At 45.1% G+C, this 17,483-nt stretch overlaps 1 protein-coding gene across 2 annotated transcripts in view; it reads left to right on the forward strand.

The window, feature by feature from the left end:
- Positions 1-17,483, forward strand: part of ZDHHC14 (zinc finger DHHC-type palmitoyltransferase 14) — a 350,736-nt gene that overhangs the window by 255,175 nt on the left and 78,078 nt on the right. For both annotated transcript variants that reach the window (XM_064292695.1, XM_064292699.1), the window contains exon 3: positions 1,472-1,630. In XM_064292695.1, coding sequence (XP_064148765.1) covers positions 1,472-1,630 — 159 coding nt within the window. The remainder of the gene's footprint in view (positions 1-1,471; positions 1,631-17,483) is intronic.

Here is a 17,483-nt window from a genome sequence, read left to right on the forward strand (position 1 = left end):
ACAGGGTATAGTGTTAGGGGAGTTATGAAAACTCCACTGGCGATTCTAATGTGAAATCGGGGATGAGCACCAGGATATAGGATAAAATGAAAAAAATTTAAATATACATGTTGGTGTTTTCTTTAACATGTTTAAAACTGGTTCTCTAAAATTCAATGTAAAAGATGCTAGTCAAGCAATAAAATCATCAAACAAGAAGCAAAATAGTAAATGGTTTTTTAAATATACATTTAATGATTTTTAAAAATATACATTTAATGATTTTTTAAGAACATATTTTAAAAAATATATATTTCCCTCACCCCATACCTAGCATTTTTGAGGAGGCCACCATCAAATGAAGAGATGCCTGGCCTGGATTTGGGGTACACCATCAGAGAGGAACATGTTGTTGTTAGCTGCCCTGGAGGTGGCCTGAACCCATGGCAACCCCATGCACAACAGAAGGAAATGCTGCCCACTCCTGCCCCGTTCCCACAGTCAGTTGCAGATCAGACCTCTGTGATCCACAGGGTTTTCATTGACTGATTTGTAGAAGCAGATTGCCAGGCCTTTCTTCCTAGTCTGCCTTAGTCTGGAAACTCCACTGAAACCTGTGCAGCATCACAGCGACACTCAAGCTTCCGCTGACAGATGAGTGGTGGCTGTGCATGAGGTACGTTGGCCAGGAATCGAACCCAGGTCTCCCGCATGAAGGGTAAGAATTCTACCACTGCGCCTGATCCTGCTGTAAACCTTAGCCAGGGCATTGTAGGGAGACGCTAACTACTGAAACAAATAAGACCCGACACTTGAGAGACTCAACACAATAGAGGTTTGATAAGGAGCCCTGGTGGTCCAGTGGTTAAAACTCAGCTGCTAACTGAAAAGCCGGCGTTTGGAACCCACCAGCCGCTCTAGGGGAGAAGAGACCTAGCAATTTGCTCACTTAAAGATTACAGCCTAGGAAACCTGTGGGGCAGTTTATCTCTGTCATCTGGGGCCGCTGCGAGTTGGCACACAACAACAGTAGTTTATGGAACAGGATGGCCTCTGAACAGGTCAGGGGGTCTGCCCTCCTCAGCCCTTCATTCAGGGATCCCAGGTGAGAAAGGCGCCACCAAGCTAGGTGGGTGGCTTCCAAGGTCGCTCTGGAGGGTCTGGAGGGGAGCAAAGGAGAGTGGGTGGGGCTGGGGGGAGGGCACCTGTGCTGGCTCCCAGTGGCTGGAGCTGTCACGTGACTGTGCCCACCTGTTCAGAAATAGCAAAGCCTGAGTCCTGGCTGCACAGCCCCTTCTGGATGAAGGCCCCAAACCTTGTTGAGGAGCATGAATTTGGCGGGCCACCAGCCACCTGTGCCCCACCCCATTGGTCTGTCCCTGGGGCATCGTGTGCCCGCTTCACTGACACACATGGACTCTGCAGTGACAGTGAGGAGAGCCCTGAGGTCAAGTGATCATTTTAAGGGTGTGTGCTCTTCTCTCCTCTGCAGATATCGCAAACGGCACCAGTTCAGGGGGGTACCGCCCACCTCCCAGAACCAAAGAAGTCATCATCAACGGCCAGACCGTGAAACTTAAGTATTGTTTCACCTGCAAGATTTTCCGGCCCCCTCGTGCCTCCCATTGTAGCCTTTGTGATAACTGCGTAGGTGAGTAGAAGGGCAGGGCCTGTCTTGCGCCCGGAATGCTCACATTCTAACCCTCTTCTCTAAATAGAGTCTTTGTGCTGAAGAAAGCCAGCATGCAGTTCTCTCTCATCCTTAGAGAGGGACACGTTCGATCGTGGTTAATATTTCCATGAGTTTGCTCTTGCCACTGATCCTGTTCTCTAGGCCTAGACTTGTCAACCCTCCCCTTTTATTTCTTTTCTTTTTACGTCCTGCCACTCCCCTTGCACCAGTACACCATCTTCTCCTCCCCAAAACAGACAGCACATAGACCAGTGTGGGGCCTTGTTCTCTGAGCTCCCAGGTCAGCGGGCATCTGAAATAAACCAGATCATCTGTAGGCCCTTTGTTGTCTGAGGGATTGGCTACACTGTAGCTGGGTGTTCCTTGGACAGTTCTCTCCAGACAACCCTTCTCCTCAGAGGGGTGTTTGGCAAAGAGAGCTGGTAATGTTGGAAACCCAAGGAGCAGGAGTCTTCCTCTTTTGAGGCTGACAGTTAAGACGTGGACTCTTCCCAGAGACCATCATGGCCTTCTGCTCTGTTAGCTTACCTTCTCCAGCATAAACTAGGAAGCAGGCAGAGGGTAAGTGCCTACTTAGAGGTCCTCAGCTATAAAACTGGACCCAGCTGTAGGCCCCACTGACCCACTACGTCTCCAACAGATAAAGGTGACAGCCCTTTGGTCAGAACCTCCTGTCACTTCAGGCTGAGAGCTCCTAACCACAACCACAGACCATCTTTCCTGGACAGGAGCTCATTAGAGATGAGATGGGCAAGGAGGTGATGGGAGACCCAAGTTACAGGAAGCATAGCAGGAAAGGGACCAAGGCTTCGCCACACTCAGGAAGACTGTGGTTTGCCTCTAGTAGGAGTTACCAAGGATATTCCTGGGAGAGTAGGTGTGGAAATCCTGTTACCTCACACCCAAAAGGATAGGAAGACACCTCAGAGCAAACCTGGTTTCTTGCCACAGCATGTGATTGACTGCCAGCATCCTTCTTGAGTCCGTAGAAGTTTTAGCCTCAGTTCTTCTTTTAAAAATACATTTAACAATGCAGTCTTCCTTGTATTTGTCTCATATTTACTTTATCTTAATGTTAATAACCTACAGTTTGGTACAAAGTCCATGTTTTCCCTGTCAGACCTTGTCTTGGCTTTACAAACAAAGATAAACCGCATGTAGCATTTGCCACCCCCAAATGGAATAGTGTAGAATTTTGTTCAGTCTTCCTCCTGTGTAAGTAGCCTGTAGTGGAGAGCCTGGGATCTGGTAAACTAAAAAAAAAAACACTTGTTGCCTTCAACTTGATTCAGACTCATAGTATCCTTATAGGACAGAGTAGAACTGCCCCATAGGGTTTCCAAGGCTGTAAATGTTTACAGAAGCAGACTGCCGCACCCTTCTTCAGAGCAGCTGGTGGATTGGAACCACTGACCTTTTGGTTAGCAGCCGAGTGCTTAACCACTGTGCAACAGGGCTCCTATGGGATCTGGTACCAGGTCCAAATTTTGGTTCTGTCTTATTAGCTGTGTGACTTAGACAAGCTGCTTAAACTCTCTATTCCTTGGTTTTCTCATCTCTACAATGGGTTTGATAACAGTACCTACCTCATGGTGTGGTTGAGAGATTGAGTTAACACATGTAAAGCACTTAGGATAGTGCCTGGCATATAGCAAATACTCTTTAATTGTTAGCTGCTATGGCTATTACTGGAGCCCTGGTGGCAAAGTGGTTAAGAGCTAGACAGCCAACCAAAAGGTTGGCAGTTCCAATTCACCAGCTGCTCCTTGGAAACCCTATGGCTAGTTCTACTCTGTCCTGTAGAGTCGCTATGAGTTTGGAATTGACTTGATGGCAGTGGGTTAGGTTTGGATTTTGGTATGGCTATTACTGTTTCTGGAAACCCTGGTGGCTTAGTGGTTAAGTGCTACGGCTGCTAACCAAAGGGTTGGCAGTTCGAATCCACCAGGTGCTCCTTGGAAACTCTATGGGGGCAGTTCTACTCTGTCCTATAGGGTCACTATGAGTCGGAATCGACTCAATGGCACTGGGTTTATTACTATTTCTGTGGAAACCCTGGTGGCATAGTGGTTAAAAGCTATGGCTGCTAACCAAAAGATCAGCAGTTCGAATCTAACAGGCGCACCTTGGAAACCCTATGGGGCAGTTCTGCTCCGTCCTTTAGGGTTGCTATGAGTCAGAATCAACTCAGTGGCAATAGGCTTGGTTTTTTTTTAATATTACTACTTCTACTCCCTTGATATTTTTGGTTGGCTTTCTCTGGACAATTTCTGGATCTACTCTAGCCCTCTGCACGGATGGTGACCAAGACTATACCCAGTGTCCCATGTGGGGACATACCAGGTTTTGTATGAGGACACATGACAGCCTGTTGATTTCTGATACCCTTCCGGGAGACCCCGGCCCCAGTGGCCATACATGCCTATACTGGGGACGCTTTTAGCCAGAGTAGGATAGTAGCTTAAATATCTTCAGGGGAACTATGTAGAGATTCTCAGAACCCTTTCTTGGGTTGTGATCTTGATCTCAGGGCCTATAATGTGATGGAATATGTGCACCTTACACTTTTTCAAGTAAATTTGTTACTTTGCATGTCCTTCCCCAGGAGGTCTAATGTTGATTCCAGTCAGCATTCCGATAGGCAGGGTGTTATCTGAAAACCTAAAGAGTTTACTGGGCATGTCCTTGTCTTTATCTTTTATAAAAATGCTGATTTTTATTGGCAGTTTTAGATACCTGTTTCCTTTTGTCCCTACAAAGATATTCTCCTGGGTCTCAATTATCTGCTTCCTGTCTCTAGGCTAGATTTCTAATCTTGATAAAACTTCCTTCTCCATCACATAGGGACTTGTTTTTTCAAATACCCTTTGGTGCATTATTGTTGAACACTTTTAAAAAGTGTACATAATTACTCTCATGTGTTCCTGCTGTCACCCATCGGTGTATGTGTCCCTTAAAGAACCCCAAAATTATATATGCCTTTTTTTTTTTTTCCCTCAACTAATGGTGGACTTCTCCCATGGTATAACTGTTTAAGATAGTATCCTTTCTAATAGAGTCTGCCAGCTCTGAAAATAAGGGTCATCAGCCTGTAATGTCGAGGAGCCCTTCTGCAACCTCTCTGATAAATAGAAGTTCTAATGGCAATCTAGCAGCCCTCAAGCAAGCATGGTGATATCTTAAAAGTGGGAGACACAGACTGGCAAAAGAAAGGAAAAGGAATGCAGGCAAGTTTGGGGCGGGGTCAAAAGGAAGGAAACTGGAGGCCAATAGCACATTGCCAACCAAAAAAAAAAAAAACAAAACTCAAACCCATTGCCATAAAGTCCATTCCGACTCCTAGTGACCCTATGGGACAGAGTAGAACTGCCCCATAGGGTTTCCAAGGAGTGGCTGGTGAATTCAAACGATCAACTGTTTCTTGCTTAGCAGACAAGCTCTTAACCACTGTGCTACGAGGGCTCCACAGTGCCAACAGTTGCCTCTAAATATTATTTCATGGTCCTGGGGTTGGATCTTGGCAAACCCTGCTTAAGGCCAGATTGTAAGTAGGATGGGATCCCTGGGTAGTGCAGTTAACATTCTTGGCTGCAAACCAAAAGGTTGGAGGTTCAGGTCCACCCAGAGGTGCCTCGGAAGGAAGGTCTGGCAATCTACTTCCAAAAAATCAGCCATCGAAAACCCTGTGGAGCATAGTTCTCTGACACACACGGGGGTGCCATGAGTTGGAACTGACTTGACGGCAACTGGTTTATGAGGAGGACAGCTGAGATAAGGTGTATATGGTTGATTTTAAAATAAAGCTACTCCCAGCACTCCTAGATAACCAGTTAGTCCACTGGACATAGCTTTGGCTTTCCCGCTAATTACGCTGCATTTGGGATTGTGTCGTGACTGACGGGCAGACCAGTGGATGGGTCTTCACACCTGGGAAAATAGAGTGAAAAGCAGATGTATCCAACTAAGACGTATAAGTGCAGAGTTTGGTGCCACTTTATTTTTAGACAGAAAGTTTTTGTTGAAAGAATTCTACTTCCTGCAGCAAGGGAAAAAATACGACAGCACGCCGAAAGCCAAGAGGATGCGGCTTCCTTCCCTTATAATGAGTGGGTTTGGTTGGTACTTCCTTGGTACGATATGTACCATCGCTTTGCACTGGGAGAGGACAGTGGAAAAATGCAGTTTCCCAGGTGGTTCAGAAAGAGTATTTTATTTTTTAAACAAGTTTGCAATAAGAGCCGAGTCGCTGGGCTCTGCATTGTCCATTGAGGATGGAAGGTGAAGCTTTCTGGGGGCACGCACCTTGGTACAGACGTGGAGCTGGTGAGCAGAGCCCAGTGGTTGGGGACGTGCAGGATAGACAGACCAGGGCTGAGTCCTGCGACTGTTGTGAGGTCATATTGGGAACCTGGGTGAGTTATCTGACCCTCCCCAGCTGTTCACGTCTGTGTCTTGGATTAAATTATGTCCCCCCAAAAATGTGTTTATCAGTTTGGCTAGGCCATGATTCTCAGTAGTCTGTGGTTGTCCTCCATTTTGTGATTGTAATTTTATGTTAAAGAGGATTAGGGGGGGATTCACATCACTGATCCAGTGTAAAGGAAGTTTTCCTGAGGTGTGGTCTGCACCACCTTTTACTTCTCAAGAGATGAAAGTGAAGCAAGCAAAGAGTTGGGGACCTCACACCACCAAGAAAGCAGCACTGGGAGCAGAGCGCATCTTTTGGACCCGCGGTCCTTGCACCTGCAAAGCTCCTCAACCAGGGGAAGATTGAGGACAAGGACCTTCCTCCAGAGCAGACAGAGACAGAAAGGCTTCCCCTGGAGCCGACGCCTTGAATTTGGACTTTAGCTTACTTTACTGTGAGGAAATAAATTTCTCTTTGTTAAATCCGTCCACTCGTGGTATTTCTCTTACAGCAGCACTAGAGGACTGAGACAATCTGTAAAATGAGTGATTCTAGCACCTGCCTCATAGGTTTCTTTTAAGGACTGAGATAGTACTCGCAGCCCCCAGAACAGACCTGGCTCACACTAAGTGGTCAGTAAGGGCTTGCCATCAGTGTCATTGTCATCAGCAGTGACAAGAGAAACGCTGAAGCTGTCGGTGCCAAGTAATGCATAGAAGATCTGTCTTCATGAAGCTGAAGCTGTCGGTGCCAAGTAATGCATAGAAGATCTGTTTTCATGAAGCAGCAGGGTCGCCTGGTATTTCCTGGACCTGGTAGGACTTAAGTGACCTGCAGTGATATAAGTGACTATCTTCTCTCTCTCAGACTCTGTCTCTGCGTGTTCATCTCTGTCTGTCTCTTTCTCGGAGCCTTGCTTTCTCTCTGTCTCTCTAATGTTCTCTGTGTTGCCATCAAGCTGTGGTTGCGCATCAGAGCAGAGTATTTTGGGTTATTTGTTCAGCCAGGCTATCTTTGAAGTTAAAAATATTTTTAAACAACAAACAGCTGTGCCCTGGTGCTTCTCTTCTCTCCCCTTAGATCGTCAGATCACTCGGATCATTAAAGTAACGTTGGCTGAAGGAGCCAAAAAGCAGACTTTGAGCTGTGAGCTCCTCTCCAGCATGGCTGCGTATGTTCTAAAGCCCCAGGTGATAGCCTCCGCGTTTTCCTTGACCAGGGTGGACCCCGTTGGGAAATCCGTCATTCAGCAAGCCCTAGTCCAGGGATGGAAGAGCCAGCAGCTTTCCTGAAATGAATATTTTAAATATAACCCAAACCTGTCAAAAAACAGGACTCACTTGAAACTGGGCCAATAAACAACATCATGATAAATGGCAGAAAAATTGAAGCTGTCAAGGATTTCATTCTACTTGGGTCAACTGTTAATGCCCATGGAAGCAGCATCTGAGAAATCAAACAATTTATTGTATTGGGAAAATCTGCTGCAAAAGACCTCTTCAGAGCGTTGCGGGGCGGGGAGTCACCTTGCAGAAAGCAGTTTGACAGGCAAACTCACAGGGAGTCCGGGTTCAGTTACTATTGCTTTTCGCAGGGCTTCACCACCTTCTTTACAAAGGCACATAAACCCTGTTCTCATTCCCCTGCATCTTTCTTTCTTTTCTGTTCTTTTAAATTTTATTGTGGTGACACTGAAGTTTGCCATTTTAACCGTTTTTAAGTGTACACTTCAGTGGCGTTAATTACATTCATCACGCTGTGCAACCATCACCTCTAAATATTTCCAAAACATTTTCATCACCCCAAACAGAAACTCTGTGCCCCTCCAGTAACAAGCCCCACTCTCCCTTCCCTCCAGCCCCTGGTAACCACTAATGAACCGTGGTCTCCACCCATTTGCCTGTATAAGGTATTTTATATAAGTGGGATCATACAAGGTTTTTCCTTTTGCAATTGACTTATTTCAACCAGCATAATGTCTTCACAGTTCAGCCATGTGTGACATGTATCCGAAGTTCACTTCTCTTTATGGTGAAGTAATATTCCATGGTATGGATTTACCACGTCTTGTTGTCCCATTCATCTGTTGGTGGACACGCGGGCTGTCCCCACCTTTTGGTGTTGTGGATAGAGCTGCCCCTGCATCTTTGCTGTGCTCTCTCTCTCCCGGCTCTTAACCGCGTTTCACCACACACTCTGCCTTCTGCCCCACAGCATCCCGTCCATCTTGCCACGTGTTCTGTGATGTGGCTCTCTGAGCTCAACCACAGACATCCCATCTGTCCTGTACATCCTGCTGTGTGTGTTGCTGTCACCGTCCACCGGAGCCCGCTCACTGCCCCGTGGCCCTACCCCATATCCTAGCCACTTCTGAGATTTGCAGTTAAAGCTGCCCTCTGCTGTGGGGTAGAGTTCTGGAATGTCCTTTCTAACTATTTCCATATTTCCTATCTCCGTAGGAAGGCATGCCATTGGAGGGAGGGGAAGGGAGTAGAATATGTATCTTCCCAGGAAAGAAACCAAACAGGACTTGACTTTACTTCCTGGTTTCAGTTTTTGCTCGTTACCAACATTTAATAAGCCTGTGTGTCAGGCATTGTGCTAACACTTGTCATTATTGCTGTGTGCTATCGAGTCTATACGGACTCATAGCGACCCTACAGGACAGAATAGAACTGTCCCGTAGGGTTTTCTAGGTTGTGATCTTTACATGATCAGATCAACAGGTCATTTCTCCTGTAGAGCCACTAGTGGGTCAGCAACTGAGCACTTTAACCACTGTACCACCAGGGCTTCTTATACTAATGATAGATACATCAAAATAAAAGTCTTGGGGGCCATTATTAAGAGAATTAAAAGCAGAAAGCATTGTATTTGTCATTTTACATGTGTCAAAGAGAATAATTTTAAATTAATAAGGGTGCAATTACAAATGAAATCAACATTTATGCACCAAATAACATTAATCAAAATATTTAAAGTAAAATTGTTAGCAAACGTGAGGATAATTTGTCATTAGAGACAATGCCCATCAGAAGCAATGGCGTAGCTGATTTTGATGGCTCAAGTAAGCAAAATACGAGTGAGTAAATAGAGGGTACCACAATGTAGCCAGTAATGTATGACCAACTTTGTTTCTACAGAGTGGACTTAAACCTCTTTCAGCTGTCCTTGGAACACTTACAGAATTGATCACACCAGGTCACAAAATACTCCTCACTTCCTAAAGGCAGGTCGTGTACAGACCGTGTTATCTGATGGCCAGACAATAAAACTAGTACTCAATCACATAAATAAACAAACCTACCAGTTACCAGTTGGATTTTTTTTTTTTTTAAGTTTCTCATTGTAATTCTTAGGTGACAGAAATGTCAAAACTTTGATTATATAATATTTAGGGAATGACAATAAGAACAAGGAAAGAGAAAACTGTGTACGCCATTCAGAATTCTGTGTATTTTTTTCATTGAGGTAAAATTTGCATAGCATAAAATTCAAGAGTTCTAACGTTCAAACACGAAAACAATTAACCTAAGCGGAAAAGGGATCAACTGCAAGGCTGTGAGATAGCTCATAGCCTCAACTACAAGGCTGGAGAACCCAGCTGGGAAACCTGGAAGAGCCAGGGGTCTGGGTGGCCAGGCACGGCCAGTCACACCTGCAATAGGACTCTGCGGGCTGCAGGAGCCAGGTGACATTGGTCTACCACCACTGAGTTCTAAGTCAGCTGCTGCCATCAGCTGAAAACCGAGTCTCTCTGCTTCTGAGGACCTCAGGTCCAGGTCTGGGTAGGAATATCGTTCCCTTCCGCTTCCGCACCCGAGCAGCCACGGAATGGACAGTGGTAACTGCCCTCATGAGCTTCTGCAATGGGACGAGGCCCTGCCTCCCACCTACTTTAGGCTTCTTCCCAAACAGGAAGTTTACTTGGGTAGTAGATGACCAATAAAGGAAACATTTTTTACAGTCTAGTACAAAAAACAAAGCTAAGCTTAAAAACAAATGAACAAAGCATTCATCTCAAGAAGATAGAAGAAAGGATAGGCAAACAAACAAAGAAAACAATTAAGGACCTATAAAACAAAGAACTATAAATATGATACTAGGTCTAATTCTTTGGAAAATAAACTTCAAAAGATAAACCTCTCGTTAAGACTGAACGAGAAAATAACAAGGAAGTGCAAGTAACAAATTCAAATGAGACACAAATCTAGGTGCGATTCTCTTTAATTACTGGAGAATAATTATATTACTGGGTATGCTGTATAACTCTATGCCAATCAATCTGAAAATCTCAGTGAAGCATGATTCTATAGAAAACTGACCAAAGAATGAGTAGAAAGCTTGAATAGACTACTAACCATGAAAAACTGACAAGTTTGTTGAAGAATTCTCCTAGAAAGGTGCTAGACCCAGACAATTTTACTTTCTCTGTTCTCAATAATGTTCCAGAGCTTAGAGAAGGTTGGAAAACTGTCCAGTTAGTTTCACCAAAGTAGCATAACCCTAATACCTAAACATGATGAAAATAACATGCAAAAAAAAAAAAACTCGTTTATAAATATGTAAAAAGTCAGCAAAAAGATATAGCAAATTAATGTAGCAATGTAGTTAAAGAATGACTCGCTATAACATTGAAGGGTTTATTTCAGATTCAGTTATTTTTAATATTAATAAATCTATTAATGTATCAATAGGTCAAAGGAGAAAAGACATATGATTATGATCATTGATACTAACAAGGAATTTAATAAAATTTGACATCCATTTCTAACTCTAAGACTTGGCAAACCAAAATTAGTAGATGTGGTAGGCAAATTTTTCCACTCCATGGTTACCTTAGGTTACCTGGCAAAAAGGACTTTTGAGATGTCAATAATGTGATTTATCAGCTAACCAGGAGTCCCTGGGTGGCAAAAATAGTTAAGCACTGGCTACTAACTGAAAGGTTGGCAGTTAAAACCCACCTGGAGGCTCCTCAGAAGACAGGCCTGGCAGTCTGCTTCCCAAAGGTCACAGTCTTGAAAACCCGATGGAGCAGTTCTACTCTGCACAGTGGGGTCACCATGAGTCGAAATCAAGTGAACAGCAACTGGTTTGGTTTGGGGTTTTTTCTTTTTTTTAATCAGCTAACCTCGAATTAGGGAGATCATCCTAGATTATCCAGGTGGCCCCAGTGTAAGCACATGAGCCCCTTAAGAGCAGAAGAGGAAGGAGAGAGATTTCAGATGTGAGAAGGACTCGATGTGCTTGAAGATGGAGGGGCCCCTGTGGAAAGGTGAGGAGGAAATGACTCCCGCCAGCAACACTGAGCTCGGAGAAGACCCAGAGCCCCAGATGAGAACTGCAGCTCCGGCCGACACCTTGATTTTAGCCACTGAGACCGTGAACGGAGAACCCAGCCACCATGCTGGCCTCTCGCCCTGCGGAAGCCGGGTCAGAGTCGGGTGGCCGCCTTGACTGTAAGATGCCATTCTTCCTGGAAGCTCTTTGTCTACACTTGGGTCACATTACTGCCGTGCTTCACTCGTTAAGATGCCCTGTGTTCTGCTACCAAGGGTTCCTTCCGAAAGAATGACAACTGAGAAAGGGTTTAGAGGTGCTTTTGAGGCAATAAGCAAAATAAAAATAAACTCCAGAAAACATTTTATCTTTCAGATGAGTGGACTCCACAAAGTGTTTGTTACAGGTTTAGGTACATGTTGTTAGCTGCCGTCCAGTCAACCCCTGACTCACGGCGACCCCATGCACAACAGAAAGAAGCACTGCCCAGTCCTGCCCCATCCCCACGATCAGCTGCAGCTCAGACCATCGTGATCCTTAGGGTTGTCATTGGCTGATTTTCAGAAGCAGATCAGGCCTTTCTTCCTAGTCTACCTCAGTCTGAAAGCTACACTGAAACCCGTTCAGCATCACAGCAACATGCAAGCCTCCCCTGACAGACGGATGGCGGCTGCGCGTGAGGTGCATTGGCTGGGAACAGAACCCATAGGAGGTGTGAATTCTATCACTGAACCACCAGTGCCGTATCATAAGTACATATAAAACCAAAAAACAAACGCGGTGCCGTCGAGTCGGTTCCGAATCGTAGTGATCCTATAGGACAGAGTAGAACTGCCCCACAGAGTTTCCAAGGATTCAAACTGCCGACCTTTTGGTTAGCAGCCATAGCACTTAACCATTACTCCACCAGGGTTTCCAGGTACATAAGTAGATATGAATTCCTTAAAATGGGATAACTGGGGCCTGGGAGTCTGCATTTTAGCGCGCTTCCCAGCTGATTCTTATTCCATCGAGGTTGGCAGCAGACCTGCTCTGCCCCTCCCCTGGTCCCACCCTCCAGGTCAGCCTTCTCAACGTGTTGGAAATGGCTCATCCCTCAGGAAGACAGTGGCCAGCGGTGAGGCTTCCTAAAGAAGATGGCCTTTGACAAGAGTGTCGCTAAGGTGATTTGCAGCCTTAAAAAATTAATACTAATAAACAGCTACCATTTCCGAGGGCCTGTTGGAAGACATGCATTATAAATACCGCATTATCTTATTTTTTCTCCATGACAACTCTGTTAGAAAGTATTGTTTTCCCAGGTTTATAGATGTGAATTCAGCCAGTAAGGCTCTGTTTCTCCTTGGACTCACCTCAGGGCCATCATCCCTTTGGGTGTCTGAGTGGACAGTGACAGGGTTTGCCAGCAGGGTACGAGTCCACAGCACTGCGTGGCCACGCCAGGGCACAGGGCTAGACTGGAGAGTTAGCATGAGGAAATAGGCCACATTGGTAGCGTGCCTCGTCGGGAAGCATTTACAGTTCACCCCAAAGTGATGATTGACTGGCCCTTCAGGAGAGTGCAAGGAAATAGAAGACACAGTTCCTGCCCTTGGACAGTTTTCAGCCTCATCACGAGAGGTTAGCTAACATAAAGAAATATTTGGCAAGGTTCTAGTCGGAACTCAGGATGGTCACTTTAGACCAATTTCCATAAAGGGCATAAAGCTGGAAATATTAGAGGGCAGCCACAGAGAGGACTTTGGTGCCTCTAATGGATTAAATTATGTCCATTTCCCCCCAAAATATCTGTTGGCACCCTAACCCCTATACCTGTGGCTGTAATCCAGTTTGTGAATAATGTTTTCCTTGTTACTGTAATGAGGCCATATCGGTGTAGGGTGGATCCTAGACCTAATCACTTCCAAGTTATAAGAAGACCAGAGCAGACACAGAGACACATAGTAGGGAAATACAGATGGCATGTGAGGGCCTGTCTACAAGCAAAGAAATGCCAAGGATAATCAGCAGACACCAGACACTAGGGGAGAGGCTCATAGAAGGAATCAATGTAGCAGAGACCTGACTTTGGACTTTTTGCTTCCAGACTGAGAAATTTCTGCTCTTTAAAGCCACCCATTTGGGGTATTTGTGTTACAGCAGCACTAGGGAACTAAAACAGTGCCTATCCAGGAGATGGACTTGACCCGGCCAGGAGTGCACAGTGCTTGAGCAGGAAACCAGGATGACCCAAACTCTGCCTTAGGAAGGCCAGCTGGACACCTGAGGACGTGAACAAGTGAGATGTATTAATCAGCTGTTGTTCACTGACACTGGGTGATAAGCAACCTCAGCAATCTCAGTGCTTTTCAACAAACAGCATTGCTTTTTCTTATGTGCCTCTGGGTCACCTGGGGCAGCTCTAGGGACTTGGCTGGCCTTGGCTGCCCACATTGGTTCAGGTTCAGGTCTTCACCTCAGATTTTATTCTGGGACCAGGCTGAAGGAGAAGATTTAGGGGTCACTAGAGCACAAGATGGGGAACTGAAACCACACTGTCTCTCAAGGCCTCTGATTATGGCACATCTGCCCACATTCCGCTGGCTGAACAAGGCCGTGACCGTGCCAGACATCAGCAGGGCACGGAAGTGGATATTTGCTAAAAATAATGCTGTTGCATAGGGGAGATTTAAGAACCAAAGATGTGTTGCTTTCTAAGAAGCAGTTCTGTGTGTAATCCATCCTTTGAGACACTGAGTACCCTGTAGTATTGTTGCTGTTTTTCCTTGCTGTTGAGTCGGCTCTGACTCGTGGTGACATACATATAACAGATGGAATGCTGCCCAGTCCTGCGCCATCTTCACGATCGTTGGTATGTTTGAGTCTGGTCTTTTGGCTATTGTGTCCATCTCATTGAGGTTTTCCTTCTTTTTCACTAACCCTTTACTAAATGTGATGTCCTTTTCCAGTGATTCGTCTTTCCTCATGACATTTCCAAAATAAGCAAGTCAGGGTCTTGCCATCCTCACTTCTAAGGAGCATTCTGGTTGTATTTCCTCATTCTTCATTCTTTTTGCAGTCCATGGTATAGACAATATTCGGTATAGGGACAGGGATCACAACAGAGTATTACCTAGCAGCAGGTGTCCGGTAACCAGTCAATTACTTGAGTTGCCTGGAATTGAAATAAGCTTCCAGCAATGGATTTGGGAGTTAGGATAAAACATAGTTTTCCAGCCCTCAAGTTCCTTCTTCCAAGACGTTGTAGATGTATCGGCTGATCCAGCTGCTCTGTGTTGGGAGTTAAGCAATAAATGTTTCACAGAGTTCCACCCACTCTCAGCAGGAGCTGGGCCCAACCGAGCTGCTGAAGACTGGAAACTTTGATGTGAACAATAATAACCTGTGCGCTTTCCTTTTGAAAGCTTAATACAAGTTTGTACACTTTTAAAGAAAAGAGCTGTGACAATAATTTGGTTTGTCGGTATAGGCTAAGTTATATTTTATTTTAAAAAGGTCGAAAAGTGTTTTAAATACAGTACTAATTAGAGTGGAAAAATTGTATCTGGGGAAAAGGAAGAAGAATGTGTATGTTAACAGAAGCATCCTCCCTCTACAGGCTCAATTCAAACCCATTGCTGTGGAGTGGATTCCGACTCACGGCGACCCTGCCGGACAGAGTAGAACTGCCTCATAGGGTTTTCAAGGCTGTAATCTTTACGGGAGCTGACTACCACATCTTTTTCACACAGAGTGGCTAGTGTGTGTGAACTGCTGACCTTTCAATTAGCAGCCAAGGGCTTAACCACTGTGCCACCAGGCTCCAGGAAGAAGAATATTTTATTTAAAAATCTATTAACAGGAGCATTCTGATTGTATTTCCTTGAAGGCTGATTTTTTTTTTCATTCTTTTTGCAGTCCATGGTATACACAGTATTCAGAATAGGAATATGGGTCACAACAGAACGTTACCTACCAGTAGGTGTCCAATAGTCAGTCAGTTACTTGACTCGCCTGGAATTGAAATCGGCTACCAGCAATGGGTTTGGGAGTTAGGAGGCCAAGGATAAAACATACAAGGATAAAAAAAGGACAAAAACATAAATGTAATTATTATCTCTTTTGATTAAAGAAGTGAGATGACTAAATAGAAATAGCTTATACTAAAATAACTAATTTTTGCCATACCATCATATATTTATGTGTGGCTTTTTACTTTTTTACTTTTGGAGATAGTTGAATGTACATTATCTTACCTGCTCCTCACTGCCAGCCTGAGCACTCTTCAGAGCAGAAAGTTGGACCCCCCATTTGACAGATGAGGAAACTGAGGTTCAGAGAGGGAAGAAGTTGCCGATGATCAGATAGCAAGTTTCTAACAGCTGTGTGGAAGTTCGTGAACCCTAGACTCAGAGTAGAGCGACGCTCCCCTGGGCCTGCAAGTTACCACAGGAGGACAAGGAAGGTTTTAACGCATGAGGAAGGTAAATAAATCCTACCCCAGTCTGGTAGTAAGACTTCTGTCGTTTATCCAGCAGTCGGTGCCGAGCACGAGGGAGCCCGTGCACTGGCCCAGGACAGGGACGGGGCAGGGCGTACAGGGAGCGAGTGTGGAGATCAATCACACGTGGCCGCCAGCCCTAAAAGCTTATGAAGATTCCACAATGACTGGAGGAGCTAAGTATCCCCAGTGTGACCTACTTGGGCCCATGCAAAGTCATGAATAAGCTCAACTTGCTAGTTCTTCCCCCAGGATGATTGAGAAGTTAGAAAGATAAGCTATACATAGAAGTACTCTAAATTTATGGAGTTGTGGTGGTTCATTGTAGAAATCTCGCCTTCCATGCAAGAGACCGGAGTTCGATTCCTGGCCAGTGCACGTCGTGCGCAGCCACCACCCGTCTGCGGGTGGAGGCTTGTGTGTTGGTATGATGCTAGCAACAACTTTAAATGTTTTTCAATTCTCTCCTATATGTATATGAAGATTGTGTTCGTTGTTGTTAGTTGCATTTGAGTTGGCTCTGACTTGTGGAGACCCCACGTACAACAGAACGAAACTCTGCCCAGTCCTGTCATATTCATGATCATTGGTATGCTCGAGTCCGTTGTTGCGGCCACTGTGTATTTTGAGTGCCTTCCAACCTAGGGGGCTCGTCTTCCAGCGCTGTATCAGACAATATTCTGTTGCAACACATAGAGTTTTCATTGGTTGATTTTTGGAAGTAGATTGCCAGGCCTTCTTCCTAGTCCATCTTAGTCTGGAAGTTCCATTGAAATGTCCACCAGGGGTAACCTTGCTAGTATTTGAAATACCAGGGGCATAGCTTCAAGCATCATAAAAACAGACGAACAATAGAACAGACTGACAGATGGGTGGTAGGAAGACCGCATTACCCCCTGAAATGATTCGGTATAGCAGAGGCTCTCTTGGTATCACTGGGATCGGACCTTGTCCTTCTCGGGATTCCCGATAGTCTTGTAAGTTCTGAGGGGAGAGTTTAATGAGGTGAGCTGTATATGTGGACCAGAAGGTACCAGAAATTTGATGGAACACAGCAACTTGAATGGAAGCAGTGACCCCCAAACATGAAGAGTGCTGAATGATCTCCCGTGTGGTTCAAAGCAAGGCCCTGGGTGGGAGCTCAGTCACCTCGAAGACAGATGACAGACCATGGCCCTACTGTGGAAGTGCAGCTTACCCCGTGGGACTGACGCACACCCAAGGGCAGGGCCTGGCCGGGGCCTTGAGCCTTGCTTCTAGGGCTTGTTTGGAGCAGGGCTTCCTAACGTGGGCTCTGGTTGGAATTCAGAGGGTCCCTGAGCTTGGATGGGAAATGCAGTTACATTGTTTTCTCACTAGCCTCTAAATGAGTAGTGTTTGTCCCCAGTAGAAACTACAGATGTTTTCACGTGACCTGACAATGATTGCGGAAACTTCAGAATAGCATTTACACTTACTAAAAAAAATACCTAGAAATTTGGGTAGTTGATAGACCTAGTGGTAAAAAAACTAAATGGTAGACCTTGTTATTTACGATATTGATAGTACGTGTATTCTACTTTATCATGCTGCTGAAATTATTTTGAAAACATTATTTCTTTATTATTGTTTTCATTTGTCATATCATGTATTTTATTTTA

The sequence above is a fragment of the Loxodonta africana genome, chromosome 1 (genome assembly GCF_030014295.1).
Source record: "Loxodonta africana isolate mLoxAfr1 chromosome 1, mLoxAfr1.hap2, whole genome shotgun sequence".
NCBI classification, from domain to species: domain Eukaryota; kingdom Metazoa; phylum Chordata; class Mammalia; order Proboscidea; family Elephantidae; genus Loxodonta; species Loxodonta africana.